Genomic DNA, 25,740 nt, shown 5'->3' with positions numbered 1-25,740 from the left:
GAAGAAATGAGTTTGGTAAAAACTAAATTACTCCTGAGTGACCTGTTAGATCTCTTCTGCTTATTTTCATGTTGTTTTCAGAATGATTACTAACGTGATTTAGTTAGAAAGTATATTTAAAAAAATTTTACTTAGTTTTTGAAAAATTTATCTGTGGTTTCTTAGCAGTGGTGTTCCAAAGCTTCCAGCCTGGGCATGGTGTTTTAATGGATAACAAATCCCTTCCCACCTCTGTTCTGTACTTCATAGCATGATGGCCACAGTGCTGACAGCACTTAGCTTCCAGTAGTCATTCAAGAGAGTGACTGGCGTCTCTCTTCTGGAAGAAATGGGACACATGGTCCCATACCAACTGTGCCTTTGCTTAGATCTGCCATCATAGGAACAAGACTTTAACAACCAGCAGCAGCAGCAAACCAGCATTGAGGCTTTCTTTTTCCCTTTTCAGGCTTCTGGCTGTGATGGGTCGGAGATTCCTGATGAAGTGAAGCTGATTGGGTTTGCTCAGTTGAGTGTCAGCTGATGTATGTCCCTTGATGTCACCCTGATCTGTCATGTCCCACCCCCATCCCTACTCCCTTCAACCCTCCCTCTTCCCATTTCCTCCCACCCCCTCACTCCCATTTCCTAGCAAAATCAGAAGATTGTGAAGAGGCCGGCTTCAACAAAATGGGATAAAAAAATAATATTTTAAAATTTACAACACTCCGAGTTCTGCTTTATTCTCTAGCAATCCACAGTACAAGAACAAGCAAATGCCACAGCTGCACGACTGTTGCTAATTTTTCCAAAAGGTGTTTAATATTCTTAGCAATCAATTTGGATATCCCTTAAGTGAAAAGAATCTGAAATACACTCAGGTGGTCTTATTTATTGGCAACAAAAGGAATTTTCTATCCAGAAGCCTATTTCTCCTTTCATTGTTGTTATTTCTGTTATAATACTTTAATTGTACATCTGACAGTACTGCCTCTTTTATGTTGTATTTAGAAATTAATATACTTATAAAATTAAGATTTATTAGCCAAACTTGAATTCTAGTTTTAAAACTGACTGTGAATTTTATTTTTCATATATTTATGCATTACACACCTTAGCTATAAGAAAAAAAGGGTTTTGATTATATGCTTCTTGCAGTTAATCTCGTTATTTAAACAAAAAGTTTTGGGTCTATCTTTGGAGTATTTGTAACTTCTAAATTTTGAAATGACTGAATTAGGAATTTGGATGCTTATTCTTTTAGTCTGTTTGCCTAAAAACCAATTTACAATCTGACTGTCTCTTGGGAGAGGGAGGTGCCTTGCAAACTTTCACATTAAGAATGTGCCTGAGGCTGCTTTACTCTGAAATAGTCTCAGATCTAAAATTTCCTCTATATAAGGTGGCATATGTTAAGTTTTGCTTCATTGGACCGTTTAGAATGCTATGTAAAATGTTGCCATTCTGTTAGATTGCTAACTATATACCCATCTCTGATTTGGCTCTCCTTAAGTGATAGGATTTGTTATTCTAAAGGTGATAAACTTGAAAATATCAGAATCTGAGTTTTACTTGAAATTTTGCAGAATACCCAGGTGGAGTGAAAATTGGAAGGGTTTTGTGCAATGACTAAAAGGTAAAACGTTGTTAAGGTTCAAGAATAAATACTTTCAACCCAAGTAGCCCTCTGCTTGACTGTATATTATGGAACTAGTAAACCTTAGGATTTTGAAAATTGGAGTCTAATCTTTCAGGGAGGTGGGCTCCCAGGATGGTACCATTGCTCTTTCCTAGCTAACCCTAGATATGGCAGCTCTTTAATGTACTTTAAAAAGCAAATATATATTACTAAGGAAAAAAAGTTATTTATAATTGCCTTGTCATAATTGTTAAGGTGTTCTAGAGCCATTTGCATACAATTTAATGTAATTTCATTCCATTCTATTGTTTACACAATGATTACTCAAAGATGACTGCAAAGGTAAAAGGAAAATAAAAGTGTATTGCACAACGAGATTGTTTTGCATTGTTTCTTTCCTCCTTTAGATATCATCTGCATTACTGCAATGGCATTTAGCACTTTCATAAAATGCCTAGTGAGAGTTAACTAGTGAAAGTGCCCTAGAGGCAGAGTGAGGAGGCATCATGCATCCAGTACAGAGAACTGGGTTTGACAAGTTATTTGAATTAGCATGAGGAGAGAATGAAAGGCAAACATTTCTACTCCACGTAGACAGATGGTCTTCAAATTAAAACCCCTATAGGGCTGTAGGGGACAAGAGAGAATAATTCCTTCCAACCACTTCATTCATTTTAATGCTGTTAGTCCCTGAGGCTCAGAGTGGTTGAATGACTTGTCCAAGGCCCTTTACAGGACTACTTGCAGAGCTAAACTCCCAGCATCCTCATTTCCTGACATTCAGAGCATGTTCTTTACACTCTTCTGTACAACTTGTGGGTGAAAAGACAAGACTCTCATCTTCTACTAAGAGGATAAAATGTACATGATTAACTGGAGGACTTTGCAACATGGAGACTAATCAAAAATCTTTCAGAGGGGTGGACTCCCAGGATGGTGCCATTGCTTTTTCCTAGCTAACCCTAGATAGGGCAGCTCTTTAATATACTTTAAAAAGCAAATATATATTACTAAGGAAAAAAAGTTATTTATAACTGCCTTGTCATAATTGTTATATCATTTAATATCTATATTTAAATGTGGTTATAAATATCATTTAATGTCTGTATTAAATTTCCACCCATATTTTCATATCCATCCTAATGGCATTTGAGGTAGTTTGCATACATTCATACAATAGGATAGAGATGTAAAAATGCATAAAGAAATTAGGATGAAGGGACAATAAGAACTGGCTTACAAGATGAATGCAAGGATAAAGTTAGTACATAAAAATCACCACGAGGACCTATATAATTGCTAGAATACACAGATGTGGACTAGAGCTTCCTACCCACCATACTACCTTAATTCCCAACTATGCAGAGCAATCTACAAATTCAGTATAATCCTTATCAAAATTTTTAAATTGTATTACCCACAGAAATATGAAAAACAATCCTAACATTTGTGTGGAACCACAAAAGACCCTGAATAGCCAAAGCAATCTTGATGAAAAAGAACAAAACTGGAAGCACCACACTTCCTGATTTCAAATTATGTTATAAAGTTATAGTAATCAAAACAGCATGGTACTGGTATAAAAACAGACTAGTAGAACAGAATAGAGTCCAGAAATAAACCCACACATGTATGGCAATTTTTGACATGAGTGCCAAAAATATACAATGAGAAAAGGACAGTCTCTTCAGCAAATTTTGTTGGGAAAACTGTATATCCATTTGCAAAACAATGAAATTGGACCCTTATCTTACAACTTACACACAAATCAACTCAAAATGGATTAAAGACATTATAAGACATGAAACTCTCAAACTCCTAGAAGAAAACAAGGAGAAATCTCCTTGGCACTGGTCTTATCAATGACTTTTTTGGATATGACACCAAAAGCACAGGCAACAGAAGCTAAAATAAAGTGGGATTATATGACACTAAAAAGCTTCTGCACAGCAAAGGAAATAGTAGACAAAGAGCGAAAGCAATCTATGGACTTAGGAAATATTTGTAAACTATATATCTGATAAGGGGTTAATATCCAAAATGTATAAAGAACCCATATAACTCAAGAGCAAACAACAACAAAACATTAAAAATAGGCAAAGGACTTGAATAGGTATTTTCCCAAAGAAGACATACAGATGGCCAATAAGCATATGAAAATGTACTCAACATCATTAATCATCAGGGAAATGCAAATCAGAACCACAATGAGGTATCATCTCACACCTGAAGATAAGTGCTGGCAAGGATATGGAGAAAAGAGAGCACTTACATGCCTGTTGGGGGAATGTAAATTGATACAGCCATATGGAATACGGTATGGAGGTTCCTCAAACATTAAAAATAGAACGAACATATAATCCAGCACTCCCACTTCTGGGTGTATAGCCAAAGAAAAAAAAATCAATATCTTGAAGAGATATCTGCACTCTCATGTTCAATGCAGCATTATGCACAATAGCCAAGATAATGGAAACAACTGAAGTGTCCATGAATGTATGAATGGATAAAGAAATTGTTGTGTTGTTTTGTTTAGAGACAGAGTCTCGTTCTGTTGCCCAGGCTAGAGTGCAATGGCATGATCACAGCTCACTGTAGCCTTGACCTCTTAGGCTCAGGCAATACTCCCACCTCAGCCTCCCGAGTAGTTGGGACTACAGGTATGTACACCAGGCCCAGCTAATTTTAAATTTATTTTGTTTTGTTTTGTTTTGTTTTTGTAGAGACAAGGTTTCACTATGTTGCCCAGGCTGGTCTTCAACTCTTGGGCTCAAGCGATCCTCCCACCTCAGCCTCCCAAAGTGCTGAGCCTGGCCAAGAAATTGTTTTATACACACACGTACAACAGAATACTCTTCAGCCTTTAAAAAGAAGAAAATAACATCACTTGCAATGGCGTGGATGAACTTGGAGGACATTATGCTAAGTGGAATAAGCAGATACAGAAGAAAAATTCTGCATGATCTCATATGTGGAATCTAAGAAAGTGGTAGTTAATGAGGGGCAGGAGGGTAGGAGAAATGGGGACATGTTTATCAAAGGGTATGAAGTTTCAGTAATACAGGATGAATACATTCTAAAGATCAAATGTACAGCATGGGTACTATAGTTAATAATGTATACTTGAAATTTACTAAGAATATATTTTAATGTTCTCACCATATACATAACAGTGACTGAAGAAATATATAGGTTAATTAGCTTGACTGCAGTTCACTATATTAAAACATCCATTTGTACACCTTAAAAATAAGCAATTTTTATTTTAAAAAGTAAAGTTAGGAGAAACACTTTTTCTGGCATAAATTCTTAAAAATTCTTCTAGGAAGTAGAAGTTATGTATTCAGAAATTTTTAAATTCTCAAAGCCTTCATACAATACATATACAGCAAGTTGTGGACAATTTCCTTTTATGGATCTTTCAATAGGGGTCTAGAGTTAAACTGTATGGTGAGAAATGCAGGTCAGCAAGGAGCTGAAGGAGCATGGTCCAAGGATTGACTCTCTCTTTTGGTCTAGAAAGATACAATCATCAAAGCTAAAAGTTTAAAGGAATGAGTAGACTACATATCCTTCAAGCAATCCTCTGTGCCTGTTTTTCTTAACCAGGCTTTTGATTAAAGATAACATGCCACAATTCAATGTTGTAATTCTGTTCAACTTCCCTAAACACAGATACTTGGTATTACTTATTTGGACAGGTTCATATGCTTTGAGAAACTGGAGGGTTCACAACCTGTTAGTAAAATCAAGGCACCCACATCTCGTGCCTAAACATGTACAAAAGCTATTGTGCCTCCAGTGTGCCTATACTGTGGTCAACTCAAACAGATGTAAAATAGAAGGAAGTTCTCATTTCATTTTACCTCCAATATACAGGGTTGGTTTGTTTGTTTGTTTTTTGAAACAGTCTCACTCTGTCACCCAGGCTGGAGTGCAGTGGCGCAATCTTGGCTCATTGCAACCTCTGCCTTCCGGGTTCAAGTGATTCTTCTGCCTCAGCCTCCCGAGTAGCTGGGATTACAGGCATCCACCACCACGCCAGGCTAATTTTTGTATTTTAGTAGAGACAGGGTTTCACTATGTTGCCCAGGCTAGTCTTGAACTCCTGACCTCAGGTGATCTGCCCATCTCAGCCTCCCAAAGTGCTGGGATTACAGATGTGAGCCACCACTCCTGGCCTAACACCAATATGCAGTTCTTATTTGAACAAAATGGTTTTCTGTATGTAAAAAACATTTAAAGAGACTTTGTTTTTTTACATGTAGAGAACTTTAGAGAGACTTTAAATGCTTTTAAAACATTAGAGAACTTTAAACCTATAAATCATGTGTGGTGAAGAGTTCTTAAATTTTTTTCCCCAAAATTTCCCTCATAAAGCTGGGAGGTTACCTATATGTTATATATCTTATGTGCTGATAAATATGGTAGATGACCACCTCATCTCCATGACCATGAAAAAAAAAAAATCTAGTACTATATGCAATGACCTTAGCATGGAAAAATTTCATATCAGGATTGCCATTCATTCATTTCAATATTGTACCTATGGTCTGTTCAGTATTAAGTAATATACCTTCCTGATGAACCCACCAAGTTGAACTAGTAAACGGAATCTACCATTAAGTAATTAAATTATTCAGTCCATACAGAGATGACGAATATGAGTCAATGAACATCGGAGGACCTCTGCCTAAGTTAGCTTTTGCAATTGATAATAAGTGATCTTAGGTCTTCTTTTTTCTTGTAAGTATATTGGACAGGAGAAGCTGTTGCTTAGCAAGGCCTATTTAGTTCATCATAGAATCCTATCAGTATAAAATAGGATGTTTATCCATTCTTTACACAGAGGGTATGCTTCCAGCTCATCCCAAAATGGCTTTATATAATTAAGATTCTATTTAAATATACCCCTGTTTTTGTGTTCCACGCATTTATTGTCCAACTTGTTAGGAGATCCTAGCTATGAATTCTGATAGGTATAAGTGGTGCACCAGGTGGGTGATATGTCAATATTCCCTCAGGACCAGAAGGTTCTAACCAGAAGGTATGTAATGCCTTCCAGGGTTCTAAGTTTCAAGAGATCTAATTACTAGGCCTAATAGCCATAAATAAACGGTTTTCAAATGATAATTTCCATTGTGTATTGGCATGAAATAAAAAATCAAGTGCTACGAGTTTGATTTTAAGAGATTTCCTTTATGTTGATGCCGTACTTCCTGGAGTTTTCAGCTTGGGGTGTACACTACTAGGAATGATTAAAATGTTCAGTGCATCCAAAGTGAAAGGACTGGAAGAGCATGTGTTTAAAATATGATAAAGTGACTGACTCTGTCAACATCCTACACACAATATGTGCCAATTAACATCAAACACCACCAAGAAAAGGGCTTCTCCCAACCCACTAGACAAGCCATAAATGATGGTCTCTAAAATGCCCCAGTGATTGCCCCGCTGCTATTTTGCTGCAGAGAAAATGCATGGTCAAGTAACAGTGATGTCCCTTTATCTACCATCTTGCTCCTCGCCCACCAAATCTACCTAGGCTGGTTGAAGCTCTAAGAGCAATGGAAATAAAATGGACACAATCAGGTTATCAACAACTGTGCATTTTGTAACAAACCAATGGATGTCTTAATGGAGCATCTTCAGGTGAACAAGGATCTTATACTGAAGCAATGTGCACAAAACTTCCCCCTACATGAATTGTAGCCTGCAAAACAAGCATCATTAGCTGAAGAGGTTTATCGAACCCATATACTTTAACTCATAATTCATCAAAGGGCAAGGAATGTTATTAAAAGTTACAACCCTGTGCTATTATTGATTGAATTTGCTACAGAATGATGAAAGGTCAGTAATAGAATAATCATTTCTACTGTGCATTTGCCCCTCATGTAAAGTACTGGCTTGAGAAACAAAAGCTTACATCACACAGGAAATTTATCACAGAAGAAACAGGCTTATTGTTTAAAAAGAATCTTCAGTAAACTAATGGGTCCATAATCGGAGAAGTAGGTTAGTGCCTTTCTTCAAAACGTGGAAGAGATAATACTCTGGTCCAACCTTGACCCAAATGAACAATTTGGTATTGAACTATTTCAGCAGCAGGATGTAGATGTGTTAGGGAATATTAAGTTCAAAATCAACATGTGATCAGAATCAGATTGAGTACATTCAGGTAGTTTTTTATATACTTAAGTCTTCTTTTTCTCTTCCACACTCTGTGGGAAAAAAACTCAGTGAATCAAAATGAAATGGAGAATTGAGGAAAAGCACAACCACATGGCCTACTGAGATGCCAGTGCTGTTCATGCTTATTGGGAAAGGCTGAATTCAGGTCCACCACACTATTTTCCCATTCTAGAGCATTGTATGAAGCTTGGTCCTATACATTATTGAGTTTGAGTCCCACAATAGTTCTGTGATAATGTGGATACGTGCACTAAGGAACAGTATTAAGATCTTTGTCTCACCGTGGGTTGTACCAAAAAGTTTGAAAGCCACTGCTTCAGCCATTTTGAATGTTTTCTGGCTATTACTTGCAGCCCAAAGCAGTCACTCTGCTAAGCACATTATACTATCTCATTTAATCTTAACTCTGTCAGTTAAGTGTTATTACTCCCATTTTAAAGTGGGGAAAACTAAGGCTTGGAAAGACTAAGTTGCCCAAGATAACAAAATTGGTATTACAATATGAAGCAGGAATTTGAATGTAGATTTATGGGGTTCCAAAGCCCATGCTCTTAATCATTATATCAGACAACCTCCTAATATAAGACAAGACACACTTTACTTCAGGTTTGCTGGGGGCCAGACATTAAGCCAAAAGCTTTTCCTACATTACCTTGCTTAAGCCTTTCGAACAACTTTAGGAAATTGGTTTCACTATCTGCATTTTATAGATGAGGAAATAGACGTACAGAGATCGTACGTAACTTCTCCAAGGTCAGCCAGCTAGTAAACGGCAGAGGGGATTTGAACCTAATTCAGTCTGACTGGAGAGAATTTCCACTATACCATGCTGCCTTTCAAAGGGCAAATCCAGGTTTTGTGGAGCCTAAAGTTTATACATTTTGGGGTACGAGACTCAACGTTTTGGGTACAAAATTATTTGCAGAAAATTAGGTAGAGTCTTGGAAGAGGCCTTGAAGATTATTGCTGGTCACTCCACCACCGTGCCATAGGCTTTTCATTGCACTTGCTTTTTATTTCGTTATTTGTATTATAACTAGATTTATGTTCTTCAGTCCCTTTTGTGATATGCCTTCCAAATCCAGAAAGGTAAGTAATTTTCCCAAGATCAAAGAACAAGAAATAGTTGTATGAAAAGGGACCATTTCAGTGTGATTGTTTATCTTAAATAGACTTAATACAACTAAAAGAATTTAAATAAAAATAAACCAGTTACATTCTGTGGTAGTAACATGTAAAACCCAAATGCCTTCTGCTGCAGCTTTGCTGCTGACTGTGTGACCTCATCAAGTTCCATTTTACTTCATTAAGCCTCGGTGTACTCATTTTTAGATTGAGAGGGATTAAGTAGTTGATCATTAACTTCTTTTCCAACATGAACATTCTAGAGGCCTAACTGAGCAGAGGAAGGAATAAACCGGTTGCTGCTTGACTGAACTGGTCCATCCATTCAGCTGTAACAGTTGAGCTGTTGGTGAATAGGGCTTTAGAAATTCCAATCAGCTAATTAGGGTCTTTTGTTATAGCAAAGAATTGTACAGGGAGAGTCAGGGACAATCTACTGGAAGTTACAAAGAGGTGGAGGGTCATTGCTCTACAATGCAGCTTTATTGCTTTCTGCTTTTTCCCCTGGAGCCTCTTAAAGAAAGCTGGTGGGCAGGAGGAGGGGGAGAGAAAGAGACAGCCTCATCTTCATCCTGCAGAAATCTGCAGACAGCTCTAGGCTCCAGGTGAGCATAGCCCTAAGGGCTTCTCTCAGGATCTGGGCTGCTTTTGTGGATCTTATTGGTGGCACCATCCCTCTTGCTTGGAGCTTTCCCCTTCTTTTGGGTGTGGCTGTGAATCGGGACATGAATGGCCAGAACAGACAGTGGGCATAATTGAGGAAGCGAGAAGTGAGGAGGAAAGAGCCTGACAAATAGTCCTACCCAGTCTCAACTGAAGAAAGATAACGTTCATGAATTTGGAAAGGAGAGCTTTATTTCTCATAAAGTGTTGCAGCCTGCAGGGTGACCTTCTCACAGGCTAGGAAGCATAGCCTCTGGCCAGATGCCAGAAACAGACACTTTAAGGGAGGGGCAAAGAGAACAGGAATTTATAATCAACAGGGTGGCCAAATATACATATTCAATAAGCTATAGGAGGAGTTACGAATATTTATGAGAGGAGAAATAGGTGCATGTGCAATTGAGCTTCATGCCCCTTCATTTGACTCATATTCAAAAAATGGCGGCCTCAACATGATCTGAGGGTGAAGTTTTCACCCCTCTGACGTCAAAAGGTGAAGCCGAGGACGTGGAAACCCTTTCTGCACATTCTCTGTGGACTGGCCAAGACCACTCAGTGGTTGGTAGTCTCTCATCTGGCGATAAAGGAGAGGCAGGGTCAGGTGGTTGGGTCGTATCAGAGGAGTCTTTCGAAAAGGTCTGGTTTCTGTTTAGCCCTTAGGGAAGAAAGCCCAATAGCTTTCTTAGCTATTAACTAAGCTAATCAGCTTAGTTAGCGAGGGATGGGGTTCAACAAGATGTGCCTTACTCCCCCCATTCTGTTGTTCCTGGAAAGAGTCCAATCTAGATCCCAAGAGAGGGTTCTTGTACCTCATGCAAGAAAGAATTTGGGGCAAGTCCATAAAGTAAAGTGAAAGCAAGTTTATTAAGAAAGTAAAGGAATAAAAGGTATGTGCTGCTCAGCTGAGTATACTCATAGTTATTTCTTGATTATATGGTAAACAAAGGGTAGATTATTTATGAGTTTTCCAGGACAGGGGCAGGCGATTCCTGGAATTGAGGGTTCCTCCCACTTGTAGACCATATAGGGTAACTTCTTGGCATTGCCATGGCATTTGTAAATTGTCATGGCTCTGGTGGGTGTGTCTTTTTAGCATGCTAATTTATTGTAATTAGCATATAATGAGCAGGGAGGATGAGCAGAGGTCACTTTTGTCACCATCTTGGGTTTGGTGGTTTTTGGCCTGCTTCTTTACTGCATCATGTTTTGTCAGCGGGGTTTTTGTAACCTTTATCTTGTGATACCAGGCCTTACCCACCTCCTCTCCCATCCTGTGACTAACAATGTCTGACCTCCTGGGAATGCAGCCCAGTGATCCCAACCTTATTTTATTCAGCTCCTATTCAAGATAGAGTCGCTCTGGTTTGAACACCTCTGACACCATTATGGCGAAGAATTCAGTTTTTAAGGTTACTTTGGGATCCCCTTGGCCAAGAGATGGTTGGTTCGGTCAGTTGGGGGACTTAGAATTTTATTTTTAGTTTATACCACCTACCCTGAACATATGGATAAAAGCAGCCATGTTGTTCTTGTTGATTCCTAGGATCGAAGTCAAAACCCAAATCTTGGAAATTGCATATTCCTAGTATTTCTAGCATTTTCCTTTGTGAATTGTTAATGATTAATTAAAACTATTAAAAGATAGTTATCATTACTAAAAATAGTAACCACAGAGTGCCTACCATATTCCAGTTGCTTTTCATATGCATTTTGTTGTTATTAAATTATGCAAAGTAGGTATTCCTGTGTCAAATTTACAGCTAAAGGAAATGAGACTCACAGAATTTAAGTAACTTATCCATGGTCACACAGCCAGTAAATGGCAGTCCTGGAATTTGAACTCACATGTGTCTTCCCACCACACCAAATCATCTCCCAGTTAAATCTCCATTTTCCCTTATTTATTATGCTATTTGATTGCCTTTCAGTCCACCAATACAGTGTAAGCTTCTTATAGGAATTATTTCATATGAAGCTTGAAATGGTAAACAATCTGGTATAGACCTTTATTTAACATTTGTTGGAAAATCCAATAATACAACTGGTAGAGAACAAAAAATCTACTGAGAGAAATATATTGTTGAAAACCAATGATTACAGTCAGACCAGCAGAGAATCCAGACTATAAAAATTGCAAATGGTAGTTGGAGGCAGCTCAAGAAAAGGACAGTCTGGCTGGGTAGTAATATTTGCAGCTGTTCCTCTGTGCTGGCAGCCTTTCAAAGCCACAACTATTAAATGCATTAATAAAAAGAACGCTGTGATAGCACCAGTCAGCTGTGCAAAATGAAGTTAAGAGTGATTGACAGATAAGTAGACTTTAAGCAGCAAATTGCTGAAAAGATCAGCCAGGAGCTGTGAAACATGGAATGATACTTTACTGTGGGTTAAAGAGAAAAAGAGTTGATTTGTCCTTGACTAGACGTATCTTAGGGATCAGTCAATTTTTCCTTGAACTTTTTGGTACCAGAATTGTATAGAAGAATAAGGTTAAACTGCTTTAAGTATTACCTGGATAATGCTCACTACCATAAGGGGATTACCTCTGAGTCTAAATCCTTCCTGTCTTGTTTTATGTAGCTCTTTGCCTTCTATCAGAAAGAGAGACTTATTTTTATTTATTTATTTATTTTTGAGACAGGGGCTCACTCTGTTTCCCAGGCTGGAGTGCAGTGGCACAGTTACAGCTCATTGCAGCCTCAAACTCCAGGGCTCAAGCAATCCTCCCACCTCAGCCTCAAGAGTATCTGGGACTACAGGTGCAAGCCACCATGCCCAGCTAATTTTTTTTTTTTTTTTTTTTTTTTTTTTTTTTGTAGAGGCAGGGTTTCACCATGTTGCCCAGGCTGGGAGACTTACTGTTAAACAATGATATAATGCTGGACTCTATTGGGTAGTGTGATGGTTAATGCTGAGTGTCAACTTGATTGGATTGAAGGATACAAAGTAATGATCCTGGGTGTGTCTGTGAGGGTGTTGTCAAAAGAGATTAACATTTGAGTCAGTGGGCTAGGGAAGGCAGATCCACCCTTAATCTGGTGGATCAATCTAATCAGCTGCCAGCGACTATAAAACAGGCAGAAAAACATGAAAGAGGGAGACAGGCCTAGCCTCCCAGCCTACATCTTTCTCCCATGCTGGATGCTTCCTGCCCTCAAACATAGGATTCCAAGTTCTTCAGTTTGGGAACTCAGACTGGCTCTCCTTGCTCCTCAGCTTGCAGGCAGCCTATTGTGGGAACTTGTGAATGTGTCAGTTAATACTTAATAATATATATATATTCCTATTAGTTCTGTCCCTCTAAGAGAACCCTGACTAATACAGGTAATACAGGTAGGGTCCTCTGAGTTTCAGAAAGCAGCTCAGTGTTGCCTTTTAAGAAGAGTGTTACTGTTATCTATGCTCCATTTGTTCAAGGAGACTGCATTTGCTCATGGCAGACGTGGCTAATCAATCACAGTTCTAATCCTCATTGAGACTCTGAGTATTTTTCATTACAGCAGTCCAGACAACCTTGACCATTTGAGGTTGGCACTTGTGAAAACACAAGAACCTCATGTTTATTTTATCCACAACCATACACATACCACTTAGCTTACAGTTATGTAATAATTGTTGAATTAATTAATTATTGTCATGGCTGATTTATACTAATTCCCTCAAATTTAGAGTTATTAAACATAATTTTGAAAAGATCACAGGATTTCAGAGACCATCCAATCTAATCTCCTGGCAGTCTTCCTGGAAACTCATGCTTCTAACCCTCAGCCTTGTATTTCTTATGCTCTGCACAGAAAGAAATTCCCTTTCTGTTAAAGGAGAAAGATGATGCAAATATGAGATCAGACAGCTTTCTGAGTGGAGCCAGAGGTCGTGTTTCTGAAGCTTTTAATCATAGAGAGAATATGTTAAATGTATGATAATCCCCAAAATGTTATCCCAGAGATGCCTGCTCTGGAAAAAACACCTGAGTATACAAGCAGATATTGGATGCATAAACTTAAAGTTTTATCAAATCACTTGAAGTCCTTAGCTGCAAAGAAATGATTATTTTTTCCACAATGACTGAGCCAGGGAACTTTCTCTACATTCCTGTGCTGAAGATGTTTGAGGCCGAGATTCTGTATTCATTCAGCTTCCAAGGAGCCCTTTGCCCCAGGTCCATCCAGGTTGAAGGAGAGCCAAGCCCTCTCCAAAATAACGTTTTCTTCAAATATGTTGTCCACCTAGCTCAGAACATATGACAATGGCAGTGTAGGTTTTTCAACAATTTTTCAACTTCCTTTTCTTATTTGAATATGGAGCATCGTACCTTTTGTTGACTTTGAGAAAACACAACCCATCTGTAGCCTCTAAAAAGCTCTAGCATGTAAGTCGAATCCTGTGTCCCCTTTCCCTCCTTGTTTTCTGCCGAAGACCCCTTCGCTGTGCTGGAAGTGGGGTGGAGAGCTGAGGATCCTGAAGTGCTCTGGCTCTCCGTCATCGCCATGGCCTCGCTCCTTCTCTGTGCTTCTGCACGCCAGCTGTGCTGGCCTCCTTGCTGTTTCTCTGACACACTAAGCACTGCTTTCATGGTTTCTTCGGAGACAGGCTTCTTCCAGATCTCCTTAGCTAATTACCTCTCCTTCTTCAAGACGCTACACACATATTACTTCTTCAATGTGGCCTCCCTGAATTCTATATTTAAAATTCTAACCTTTAACCCACCTACCCAGTACTCTCGATCTCCCTTACTCTGCTTCTTTTTCTTTTGCCAAAGCACTTACCACTGTCTTTAAAAGTCTATAAAATTTACTTAGATTATGTCTGGTATATATTGTTCCATGCTGCTCCCCAGGGTTAGAGACCTTTGTTTTGTTAACTGTGGTATGCAAGCTCCCAGAACAGTAACAAGGATATTATAGGCTCTGAGTAAATACTTATTGATGAATAAATGAATAATTTCTTAAGTAAAAACACAGGGGAAGCTGTGAAACAACAGCGACAGTTCGGCTGTGTCGCCACCCAAATCTCAATTTGAATTGTAGCTCCCAGAATTCCTATATGTTGTGGGAGGGACCCAGGGGGAGGTAATTGAATCATGGGGGCTGGTCTTTCCCATGCTATTCTCATGATAGTGAACAAGTCTCATGAGAACCGATGGGTTTATCAGGGGATTCCGCTTTTGCGTCGTCCTCATTTTCTCTTGCTGCCACCAGGTAAGAAGTGCCCTTCACCTCCTGCCATGATTCTGAGGCCTCCCCAGCCATGTGGAACCGTAAGTCCAATTAAACCTCTTTTGCTTCCCAGTCTTTATCAGCACTGTAAAGGCGGACTAATACACCCCTTTTCATGTAGCCTCAAATTTAATCAATTATGGTTTATTTGACTTAATGGATGTTATCTTTTAAAATACAAATACTATGGTACTGGCACTAAAGACTGTCAGTTACTAACACATTATTGTGAATCCATTTAAGGTAATCACTGCCTTCCACTCTCTAGTAGATACCAGCTTCCTGATGAGAATGAGAATGTCCGAGGGATGTAGGATATTTTGGAACACAGACCACTTCAGGCACCATGGAAATCCTGGGTGGAAGCCAGAGTGGGAAGGCCTAAGACAGCAGAATAGGGTTCAGCCTGGAGAGATGGGAATGGTAAAACCATGTTTACATATTAATCTTTAGTTGCTGAGATGATCTTTTAAAAATCCCTCCAAGAAAATCTTGTTAGATCAATGACCGCCTCCCTCAAATCAATAACATCTGTTGGCCAAGTATATGTAAGTCTGTGTCCCAAAATGTGCCCAGCAGGAACTTATTTAAAGGAGTAAATGGCAATGGGGATGGGCATTTGATTTCCTGGATTGCTCCATGTGTCTCTTGCCAGGAGACTGAAATGCTTATTCGATTTGCTTCATCTAGAAAGAATGATTCAGTTTCTCATGAGGCTCTCTACGGGCTGGTCCAGCTGATTAGCTATCCAGATGTCACTGCCCAACATTGTGGCACTTCCACAATTTATTTGGCCACCATGAATAATACCAATATTACAGCCCCCACAAACACCATTTTATGGCTATTTTATGATTGTTAGATTGTTGACGGTCAAGCTGTTTTCAGAGTCAACACATCATTGTGTAATGTCCTCAAACACAATCACAGACCTGAACCAAACAACTTTGGGATGATGATGAGGGGCTGTGGGGTTGGCATAAGCAGTGGTGTATTAAAGAACTCAGGCTTAAAAGTTTGTGATCATTATAGTTATTCACACTTTATAGAGCTAGAGAAGCTTAATGAAATCATTTCCTTTCCATCTTTCCTGGAAACCAAATGGCTGTTTGTGGTATGATATGAGATTTTTGAGCAAACGAGGAAGAGATAATGGAATGAGAAAACACAGAACTCTGAGGGCATCGCATCCCTCTGAGCCAGATGGAGGGATATCTTTACAGAAATGCTGAAAATTCCCCTAAAAACCCTTCTGGATGTAAAGTCTTCCACAATAAATAACAATAGCTACCATTTACTGAATGCTCACTCCTTGCCAGGCACTGTACAAGCAAGATTGCGCTTAATCCTCACAATAGCCCCCATTAGCTCATTGGGTAACTTCCCATATTCCCAAAGTGAGGAGGTGGTAGAGCAAGAGCCCAAACCAGTGGCTATGATAACACCCAGGTCCTCCTTCCCTCTGTTACATTGTCTCCACACAAAAACCAAGGCGGGATACTGAGGTCTCTTGACTCTGTCTGCGGACAGAGGGTTTCAAGAGATTATTTTACACCAGAAATCTCCCTCATTTGAGCTGGGTGTCAGGTTTTGGAGTATATATGCCACGAATATAGGAAGAGTATAAAGAGCTTTTTAAAGTTTAATTTCTTTTTAAATAAACATGTTTACATTTAGCCCAGGGTAGATTGTCCGTAATCAGGAAGGTGTGTCTGGCTTCCCCAATGAGAAATGAAATTCTTTTGCTTATTCCTAGAGCCGTCTTTCTCTTCTCATTTAACAAAGCACCCTCGCTGTTGGTCTCTGCAAGCTTCAAAGAATAAAGGCGATGCAAAGAAGGTAAGGTATTGGTTTGTTTCCTTCACAATATGAACCAAATGTTTTCTCTTCTAAAGCAAGAACCCAGAGAGTTGTCATTAGTCGGCAGCACTGATATGGGGATTAGGCAACTTCACGTTGCCTCCTTAAGTGTTTCTAAAACGGGTTAATGTGAAGGAACATCACATTTCTCTGTTGCCAAATGCCTTTGGGGATGTGAATGAATAATTTGGGTAAAAATTGGGAAAATGGCTGAGAAAAATGCTTCTCTTTGATTGAACAGAGACGAGACATAAGAGCCCTAGAGCTCTGTGATTTGGAAGGGTGTCTGGAGAAGAGCCAAGGGCTTAAAAATTAAGTATATGTTCAGCTTTTATGGTAAACTTTATAAGTACTTATGCCATTGGGTATCACAGGAGGAGAGCTGAATTAGAAAGTCAATAAACACACAAGCAAGAAAAAAAAAAAAGAGTAAAAGTGTTCTCTTAATTTTTTCTTGACCCATTAAATACCCTAGCTCCATTTGATGATTTCTTAAAGAATTTCTTTCCTCCATATGCCTCTTTTGCTACTGTTTACACTGTATAGCTGCCAGAGAATGCTTTTTTTACTACTGACAAAAGTCATAAAAACCAATCTACGATAGTTTTTGTAAAAATGTTGCCACAAAATTAAAGCCACAAAAGTCTACAACTCCAAAGTAAAGCCTATATTTTGCAGCTATGCTAATTTTTCTGAAAAGTCAACAAATAAAAAGTACAATTCTAAACTCCATCAGATGGCCAAAGTAAGCAGATGCTAGTGAAATACTGTTCTGTAGTGATGACATTAAGCTTATTGTCTCTGCTGCAATCCTAAATGAATAACTTCAACTTCTACATTATTCTTGCAATTCTAGCTTGCAACAATATTTTCAAGTATGTCTTGGTCGATATTTGCTTTTTTAGTTGCTTATATTACAAACTATGTAAGCAAGAATTATTTTTATTATAGCACCCAAATGGAGTACCAGAAATTTTTGATGTTTACAATGAAACCAATATATAAAGCCTTAGGAAATAGAGAATATGAGCCAGTGAAACTCTCCCTTTAACTAAAAGGAACATGAAACATCATGATATTCAGTTTTAGCTGAAACAACAGAAAAAGAAATAATTGCAAAATGTACACGCTCCACCATAAACCTGTTTATCTTCAAGTAGTCTTTCTGGAGTCCCACTTAAATGTAGCTGAAGCTAGAGAGATGATTTCCTATCCACAATCTCAATTACCAACACAGCTGGAGCAAACTTTGGAGACAATGTAGATTGTTCACATAGTAATCAAGTTTTCCTAACCTGAATAGAGACTAAGCCGAACAAATAGACACCCAACAAATATTTGTGAATTAAAGAAGGGATGGAAAAGTACAATTTTTGAGTCAAACCAAGGTCTTTTAAAAAAAGGTTTTCTTGAGCTGGGGTCTTGCTCTATTGCCCAGGCTGATCTCAAACTCCTGTCCTCAAACTATACTCCCACCTCAGCCTAACAAGTATCTGGGACTACAAGTGTGAGCCAGGCTAACTAAGCTCTTAATTTTTTTTTTTCATTTCTTGGGTCTTGAAAATAATGGGCATCATAATACCTGACAGCTTCACTTAGAACATTCTAACAGAAGTCACGAATTTAAGAAATCCTGTGCCCCAGTCATGTCTGTCCACATATGAAGAAAGCTGGGCCCAGAGAGAAGGAAGCTTCTTGCCTGCATCACACATAGCTTGTTACTGGTACAGCTAAGGCTTAAACTCGAATAACTACTCGCAGGCTCACGCTCCCTTACCGTGCCATACTGCCTTCTCTTTGCCTTCACCAGGGTGTCAGCCTTATCTACAGTTATCCCTCTGATACTATTTCAGTGACTCGCTGGCTTCTAGAAATGCGAAATCATCTAAGGTACCAGTAAAGGCTTTAGGGGTACAAGCAATTATGCATCATGTTAGCTGTGAATCTTCCAGAGCCCCAAATATTGACAGGTCATGGAATGGGCCCACGACATTGGACACTTTACCTGCTTTTTGTAGCTGACTACATGGTAAACATTTTATAGTGGTTTGTGATTTTCTAAGGCTCAATCCCCTAAAAAACACTTTGTTAAGAGGTATTATGAATGCAGACTGACAGTTCTAAAGTAGCAAAAGAAAGATTTTACCAGGCACATTTTGATGTGGAGAGAGGTTTTTTGTTTGGTTGGTTTTGTTTTTTTCCCCCCTTTGGAAGTTCTGTTATGCTTGTTTAGCATAATATGTTTATAATGAGACAGTAGTTAATATATTAGCATGTGTCAGCCATTATATTCCTGACAGGGAATTGAGCACAGGTAAATGGATTCTTAAAGAGACTTCTAATACCTGCACTTATACTTAGTCTGCAAGCTAGAGAAAAAGCAAAACAATGCATATAAGTGTAAATATGCATGGCTGGTAGTGGAATGATCCTCAGCTGCTTTTTTTTTTGACAACAAAGCCTGTTGGTCTTAATTCTTTTTGAGAACGAGTCTCACACTGTCACCTGGGCTGGAGTGCAGTGGCACGATCTTGGCTCACTACAACCTCTGCCTCCTGGGTTCAAGCGATTCTCCTGCCTCAGCCTCCTGAATAGCTGGGATTACAGGCACCTGCCACCATACCCGGTTAATTTTTTGTATTTCTAGTAGAGATTGGGGGGGGTCTCACTATGTTGGCCAGGCTGGTCTCGAACTCCTGACCTCGTGATCTACCCGCCTCAGCCTCCCAAAGTGCTGGGATTACAGGCATGAGCCACAGTGCCCGGCCTTTTTTTTTTTAAACATAGAAGTTATACTAGTCAGGGTTGTCCAGAAAAACAGAACTAATGGGGTGGGAGTAGGAGAGACAGAGAGAGATAAACATATAAAGAGATTCATTATAAAATTGGCTCATGCAATTACCGAGGCTAATAAGTCCCAATTTCTGCATCAACAGGCTGGAGATCAGGAGAGCAGTGGTGTATTTCCAGTTTGAGTCTGAAGGCCTGGGAGTCAGCAGAGCTGCTGGTGTATTTATGCCCAAAGGCCAATAAACTCAAGACCCAGGAAAAGCCGATGTTTCCATTTGAGTCCAAAGGCAGAGGAAGACTGATGTCCCAATTGGAAAGCAGTCAAGCAGAGAGAGTGAATTCTCCCTTATTCCCTCTGTGTTCTGTTCCAGTTGATTGGATGAGGCCCATCCACATTAGGGAGGGCATCTGCTTCACTCAATATACTGATTCAAGTGTCAGTCTCACCCAGAAACGACCTCACAGACATGGCCAGAATAACACTTGACCAAATATCTGGGCACCCAAATGTCTGGGCACCCCACGACCCAGTCAAGTTGGCAGAGAAAATCAACCATGACAGCAGGGATACCAATGCATTTATTTTCTTTCTTTCTTTCTTTCTCTCTCTTTTTCTTTTCTTTCTTCCTTCCTTCCTTCCTTCCTTCCTTCCTTCCTTCCTTCCTTCCTTCCTTCCTTCCTTCGTTTTCTTCTCTTTCGTTCTTTCTTTTTCTTTCTTTCTCTCTTTCTCTCTCTCTTTCCTTCTTTCTCTCTCTCTCTCTCTCTTTCTTTCTTTCATCTCACTCACTCTGTTTCTGAGGCTGGAGTGCCGTGGCACAATCATGGCTCACTGCAGCTTCCACCTCCCAGGTTTCAGTGATTCTTGTGCCTCAGCCTCCCAAGTAGGTGGGATTATAGGCACCCTCCACCATGTACAGTTAATTTTTGTTTGTTTTGTAGAGACAGGGTTTCACCATGTTGGCCAGGCTGGTCTCAAATTTCTGACCTCAAATGATCTGACTGCCTCAGCCTCCCAAAGTGCCAGGATTACAGGCGTGGGCCATCGAGCCTGGCCTCCACCAATGCATTTCTGCCACATAGTCATTTTCATTAGTTGAGTGGGCAATTTTCTTAAGCCACTTTACCTTCTGTATTAGTTTTCTAGGGCTGCCATAAAGTACCACAAACTGGGTGGCTTATACAACATAAATTAATTTCCTTACAGTTCTGGAAGCTAAAAGTCTAAGATCAAAGTGTTGGCAGAATTGATTCCTTCCAAGGGCTGTGAGGGAGAATTTGTTCCATGCCTCTGTCCTGCTTTCTTGTGGTTTGCTGGCAATCTTTGGCATTCCTTGGCTTATAGATCCATCATCCCAATATTTGCCTATATTTTCATGTGGTTTTCTCCTTGTGTATGTGTCCATGTCGAAATCTACCCTTTTTTTTTTTTTTTTGGAAATGGAGTCTTTCTCTGTTGCCTCGGCTGAAGTGCAGTGGTGCGATCTTGGCTTACTGCAACATTTGCCTCCCGAATTCAAGTGATTGTCCTGCCTCAGGCTCCCAAGTAGCTGGGATTACAGGCACCCACCACCACGCCCAGCTAATTTTTGTGTTTTAGTAGAGGTGGGGTTTCACCATGCTGGCCAGGCTGGTCTCAAACTCCTGACCTCAAGTGATCTGCCTACCTCGGCCTCCCAAAGTGCTGGGATTACAGACGTGAACCACCGCACCCAGCCCAAATTTACCCTTTTTATAAGGACATCCATCTTATTGTATTAGGCCCACCTAATGACCTCATCTTTACATTGATTACCTCTATAAAAACCCTGTTTCAGTTCACATTCTGAGGTACTGACAGTTAGGACTCCCACATTTTTTTTGGTGGGGAGACACAACTCAACTCATAATACCTTCTGAAACTGAACAGCAGTTTCCTTGTTTCAAAGCAATGCTACAAGAAAAACTTGGGACTGTAACATCCCCCTGCAAACTGGGAAGGAGCTAAGAGACCAAAGAATGATTCAGACAGTCCAGCTTGACGAGTAGATGAGTCTATCAGGACTTATGTACATGGCACTCCTGGAAAGCAGCAGGAGAGCACTGGAGATCTGCGCCGCCTCCCTACTCCAAACTGCTTTTAAATCAATTTCCTGGCTCTTTGCCTACTGTGTTTGAGTGATGAGACTGTTTTTCTTGATTGGTTCTCAGATACTCACTGGGATGTTTGGGTTCTTAGAGACACCTGCTCCTCAGTTGGGCACCCTGGCCTTGGCTCACTGCCCAGCCTTCAGAATTCAGGCAGTGGACATACATCCTTAAGTAACTTGGTGGGGGACCCATCACACTACAGATGTAACAATAATAATTTGGCTCAAATCACTGTCTAGTTAACAATCTGGTAAAAGCAATAAGTAGGATAACCATATAACTTATTAAGTCGAAACAGTTATGAGGCTAAATTTTAGCAATACTCACTGAGACAGGGAACAAAAACATGTCCCAAGAAAACTGGGATGCATGTTCCACCCTAGCTATATAAGATAACATGCCAGGTGTAGAGACATTGAAAGCTCCTTACTCCGTCTGCCCAGGTCTTCTGTCTCAGCAACTGAATAGGACTGGCTGCCATCAATCACGTCCCAGAATGAGGGTTTTAAAAGAATCTCACAGCGTTAATGTCAGTGTTGTGCAGCTTCCTGCAGTGGCACATCCAACATCAGACCTCCCAATCATCTTAGTATCTCTTCCGGCCCCAGTGTTTTGCTCTTATAGCTCTATCCCTCTTCTTAACATTATCATGATTATAATTAGATAATTGATTGTGTTCCTAGCAGTTTGGTAACTGACTTTTTCACTAGATTGTTAGCTTCCTGAGGGCAGGGGCCATGTCTCTTGTTCTTCCCTGTATCCTCAAGCAGCTCATGCTAGACTTTGCCGATATTACGTGCCATCAGTATCTGTTGAATGAATGTAAACAGCACTTCTAGAAGTACTTAATAAATGGTGGTTAAATAAATGAATGAGATACGTACACATATACTGAAATAAAACTTGCTAATTCAAGTTTTCCCATTATTTTTAAGAACATTTGGAATTCTCTACTGCATACTCATGGGAGAATAAAAATGAAAAGGACCAAAATGTCTCAGTATTCTTATAACAATAATTTTGACCTTACAGGCCTTTGAAAGGGTCTCAGAAACCCCTGAGGACTCCCTGGATCACACTTTGAGAACCACTACTGAGGACAAGATAGAAAAGACCAGGGTCCCCAGTTGGTTGCATGGAGCAGAACCCTCTAACTGCCCCACTCCCCACCCGTAGGACCAGCTACCAGCATAGGTCTTCATATAAATGATAAATAAATCTTCTACTACCTTATGAAAGCCATTGTACTTTGATTTCTGTTTCAGCGATCAAACCACCATGCTAATTAATACAATCCTTTGGTTGTCACATAGTAAAGAGGAAAGTGAGTTACTTCTTGTACTAAGCCTTGACTAAAGACAAGAAACCAATTGTAGATCCAGAAGGTCTTCATTTTCAAGATAAATGGGAAGAAGCACATTTCTTTATAGAAGTTACACATTTCCTGGCTTTCAGATCCCAAGGGTGCCTGTTTCACTTGGTGTAGCCACTTCCTTCATTTATGATACCTGCTGGCCCCAGTAGGTAAATGAACCAGTTGGGGGCCAATGGAAGTTTTCTGGCAGAAAAGTGAAGTCATCAGAGCAGTTCTTCAGGAAGGTCAATCTGGCAGCCATGGGGGCGGTGGACTGGAAGGGAAAGAGGCCAGCAATGGGAGAGCTGGGCAGCTGTAAGGCCACCGTTAGATTCTATGAGAATTAATGAGAGTCTAGATTAGGTGCTGGGTGGGAGAACTGAGTGAATTAAAAACATTAATGTTCCAATTTCTATTACCTACACAGCAATAGCTACTGAGAGCCATAACCCAGAGCATACCCCAACTCTGCACACAGACCATTCCTTTTTGTGGCTTATTTTCAGATTCCTGCCTGTCGGCCTGGGCCATGCAGGAACATCAAGGATCCCTTTAAGCCTTTTCCAATGAGCATAAAGGAAAGCTTCATCTTCCTTTACCCAGGACCCAGTTACCTCATAATGCTGAGGGCATGTGGAACAGAGGACACACTTGGCCACATTACACCACTCAGTAGGCAGCAGAGGAAAGAGAGTTGCCCCTACAGGCTGTCTGCATTATACTCCCACCAAAAGGTCTGCCTTCCAGTCCCAAGAAGGCAACAAGGGGCTCATTGCCCTGGGTGGCCCCTATATATATCCAGGGATATCCTTGATGGTCCTTGGCACTTACCATAGCCCTTCCTTCCTGAGTGTTGGAATGAAGTGTAAGAAGGAGACAATATGTGCCTGGCAATAGGAAGGGTAATAATAGCTAACATGTCTAGATAATGTGTAATGTTCTGCGTACATCTTTAAGTCCTTTTATGTATATTGCACCATGTAATATATTTACAACTGGTACTATCTCATAAAAACCACTTAAGACAAGTGCTGATATCCCCTTATTATAGATAAAGGAACTTAGGCACAGAGACATTAGATCACTTGCCAAGGTCATATGTCGAATAACTGGAAAAGTTGGCATTTGAACCAGGTCACCTGTCTCCAAAGGCATGAAGTCTTAACCATAGCATTCTACCATCTCAAATATAGCAACAAAAGTTCTGGAGAAGAGTGGTTTCCAAGCGTGTGAGCAAAGGGAGGGATAGATTTCATATAGCTATTCAGAGTACCTGACTCCCAAACAAACAGAACTGGATCAAAGTCAATCTGATTCTCTTTCTATGCATTTACACCACATGCCCAAATCCATCAGGACCTCCTGTGCTGGAGACAGAATGAAATTAAATAGAAGTCTTAAGTGATGAGTCTGGATTTCTGGACTATTGGTTTGGAATCAAATCGGAAGCTTTTTTTTCATAACCTGCAGAACAGCAGGGGAAAGCATGCCTGGTTCCAGGTTGCTACTGGGCTTCTGACTACACATCATGTAGAGAAGAATCTGTCACCAGGGCAGACACTTGGAAGCATTTGCCGTCATACCCGTGCACTCCAAGGAAGCCAGCAAAGTCTTGCGCTGTCTCCCCACTGGGGATCTGCCTGGTAGCTAAAGACCTAGAATCCCCACGCTTTCTTGATAGATAGGAAAGACTTTGGCACAGTTGCTCAAAGGCCATCCATATATTTTTCTTCCAGAAAGATTGGGAGTTACATTTGCTGGATCTATGTTAATGCCATTTGCCACCAGACAATTTTCTATGCATTTAAAAAATGCTTACTTAAACCTTACAAACTCTGTGACACCTTTTTCTCTTCCAGTAGGCAAAATCCCCTTCCTGGGACTTTCACAGCACTTGGACCACAGTTTATTTTAGTATCTGCTAAACTACATTACAATTGCTTGTTTATGTACTCATTCTTCCACCAGATTGTGAGCTTAAGAGAGGGACTCTGCCTCTTCCATCTTTGGGCCTTTGCACTGAGCACAGGGGAGTGACAGAGTAGGTTCAATGGTTGACAAAGGAAAAACAGAAGAATGAAAAGCAAGTGAGAGGTGGATAATGGTGCTAACACACTTTATGACATGATTCAAGATGAAAGATGTCCTGGAAATAACCCTCCTGTCCCCCTTTCTGGCCCTGTTTCTGTATGTGACAGTGTACTATAATCAAGGAGTTGTCAAAAAATAATTAATTTGTCATCAGCATTTATCTATTAATATAAGATAGAATGATTTAAAAAGTGAGTTTCAGGGAAAAGAGGATTTGGGAAAGATGGGGACTTCAAGATGCCCACAATGGGGAGTCCCGGGTGGAAGGGAAAAAGCCACAGACATTAAGTGTCTGGACAAGTAAAGGAGGGAAAGGTAAAGGAAAGGGATGGGAGAATTACAGACAGATTTCCTTACATCATTATTGTGTCTAGAACGGCCCCAAAGGGAAAAGTATGATTAATCTGCCCATCCCTCTAATGCATTTTTAGAATCCTGGTGCTTATTTTAGTCTCAAGTTTGCATGTAGATATCAGAGGTACACCAACTAGTCTAATTCTCCTAGCATTGTGGGACCCAATGAACCACACGGTTGAAGTGTATAATTCAGTGCTTTCAAGGCCAAAGTACATACTGCACATTTAGCCTTCTTTTCCTCTGAATAAATTAATCTACTGGATGAGACCACATTTTCCTTTCACAGCCAAATCTCACATGATATGATCATGATTCTCCAACCTGCAATGTTAGTTGGGTCTGGA

The 25,740-nt window shown here is 40.0% G+C and overlaps 1 protein-coding gene and 1 long non-coding RNA gene across 2 annotated transcripts in view; one reads left to right on the top strand and one right to left on the bottom strand.

The window, feature by feature from the left end:
• Positions 1 to 1,995, top strand: part of STK39 (serine/threonine kinase 39) — a 300,756-nt gene extending 298,761 nt beyond the window's left edge. The window contains exon 18 of the mRNA XM_024243646.3: positions 449 to 1,995. Within this exon, the coding sequence (XP_024099414.1) occupies positions 449 to 523 (75 nt within the window). The 3' untranslated portion in view covers positions 524 to 1,995. The remainder of the gene's footprint in view (positions 1 to 448) is intronic.
• Positions 1 to 19,757, bottom strand: part of LOC129058018 (uncharacterized) — a 43,927-nt gene extending 24,170 nt beyond the window's left edge. The window contains exon 1 of the long non-coding RNA XR_008522829.2: positions 19,580 to 19,757. This is a non-coding gene — a long non-coding RNA (uncharacterized LOC129058018). The remainder of the gene's footprint in view (positions 1 to 19,579) is intronic.
• Between the last annotated feature and the right edge of the window lie 5,983 nt (positions 19,758 to 25,740).

The sequence above is a fragment of the Pongo abelii genome, chromosome 11 (assembly GCF_028885655.2).
Source record: "Pongo abelii isolate AG06213 chromosome 11, NHGRI_mPonAbe1-v2.0_pri, whole genome shotgun sequence".
NCBI lineage: Eukaryota > Metazoa > Chordata > Mammalia > Primates > Hominidae > Pongo > Pongo abelii.
This window is presented reverse-complemented; position numbering and strand designations above follow the sequence as displayed.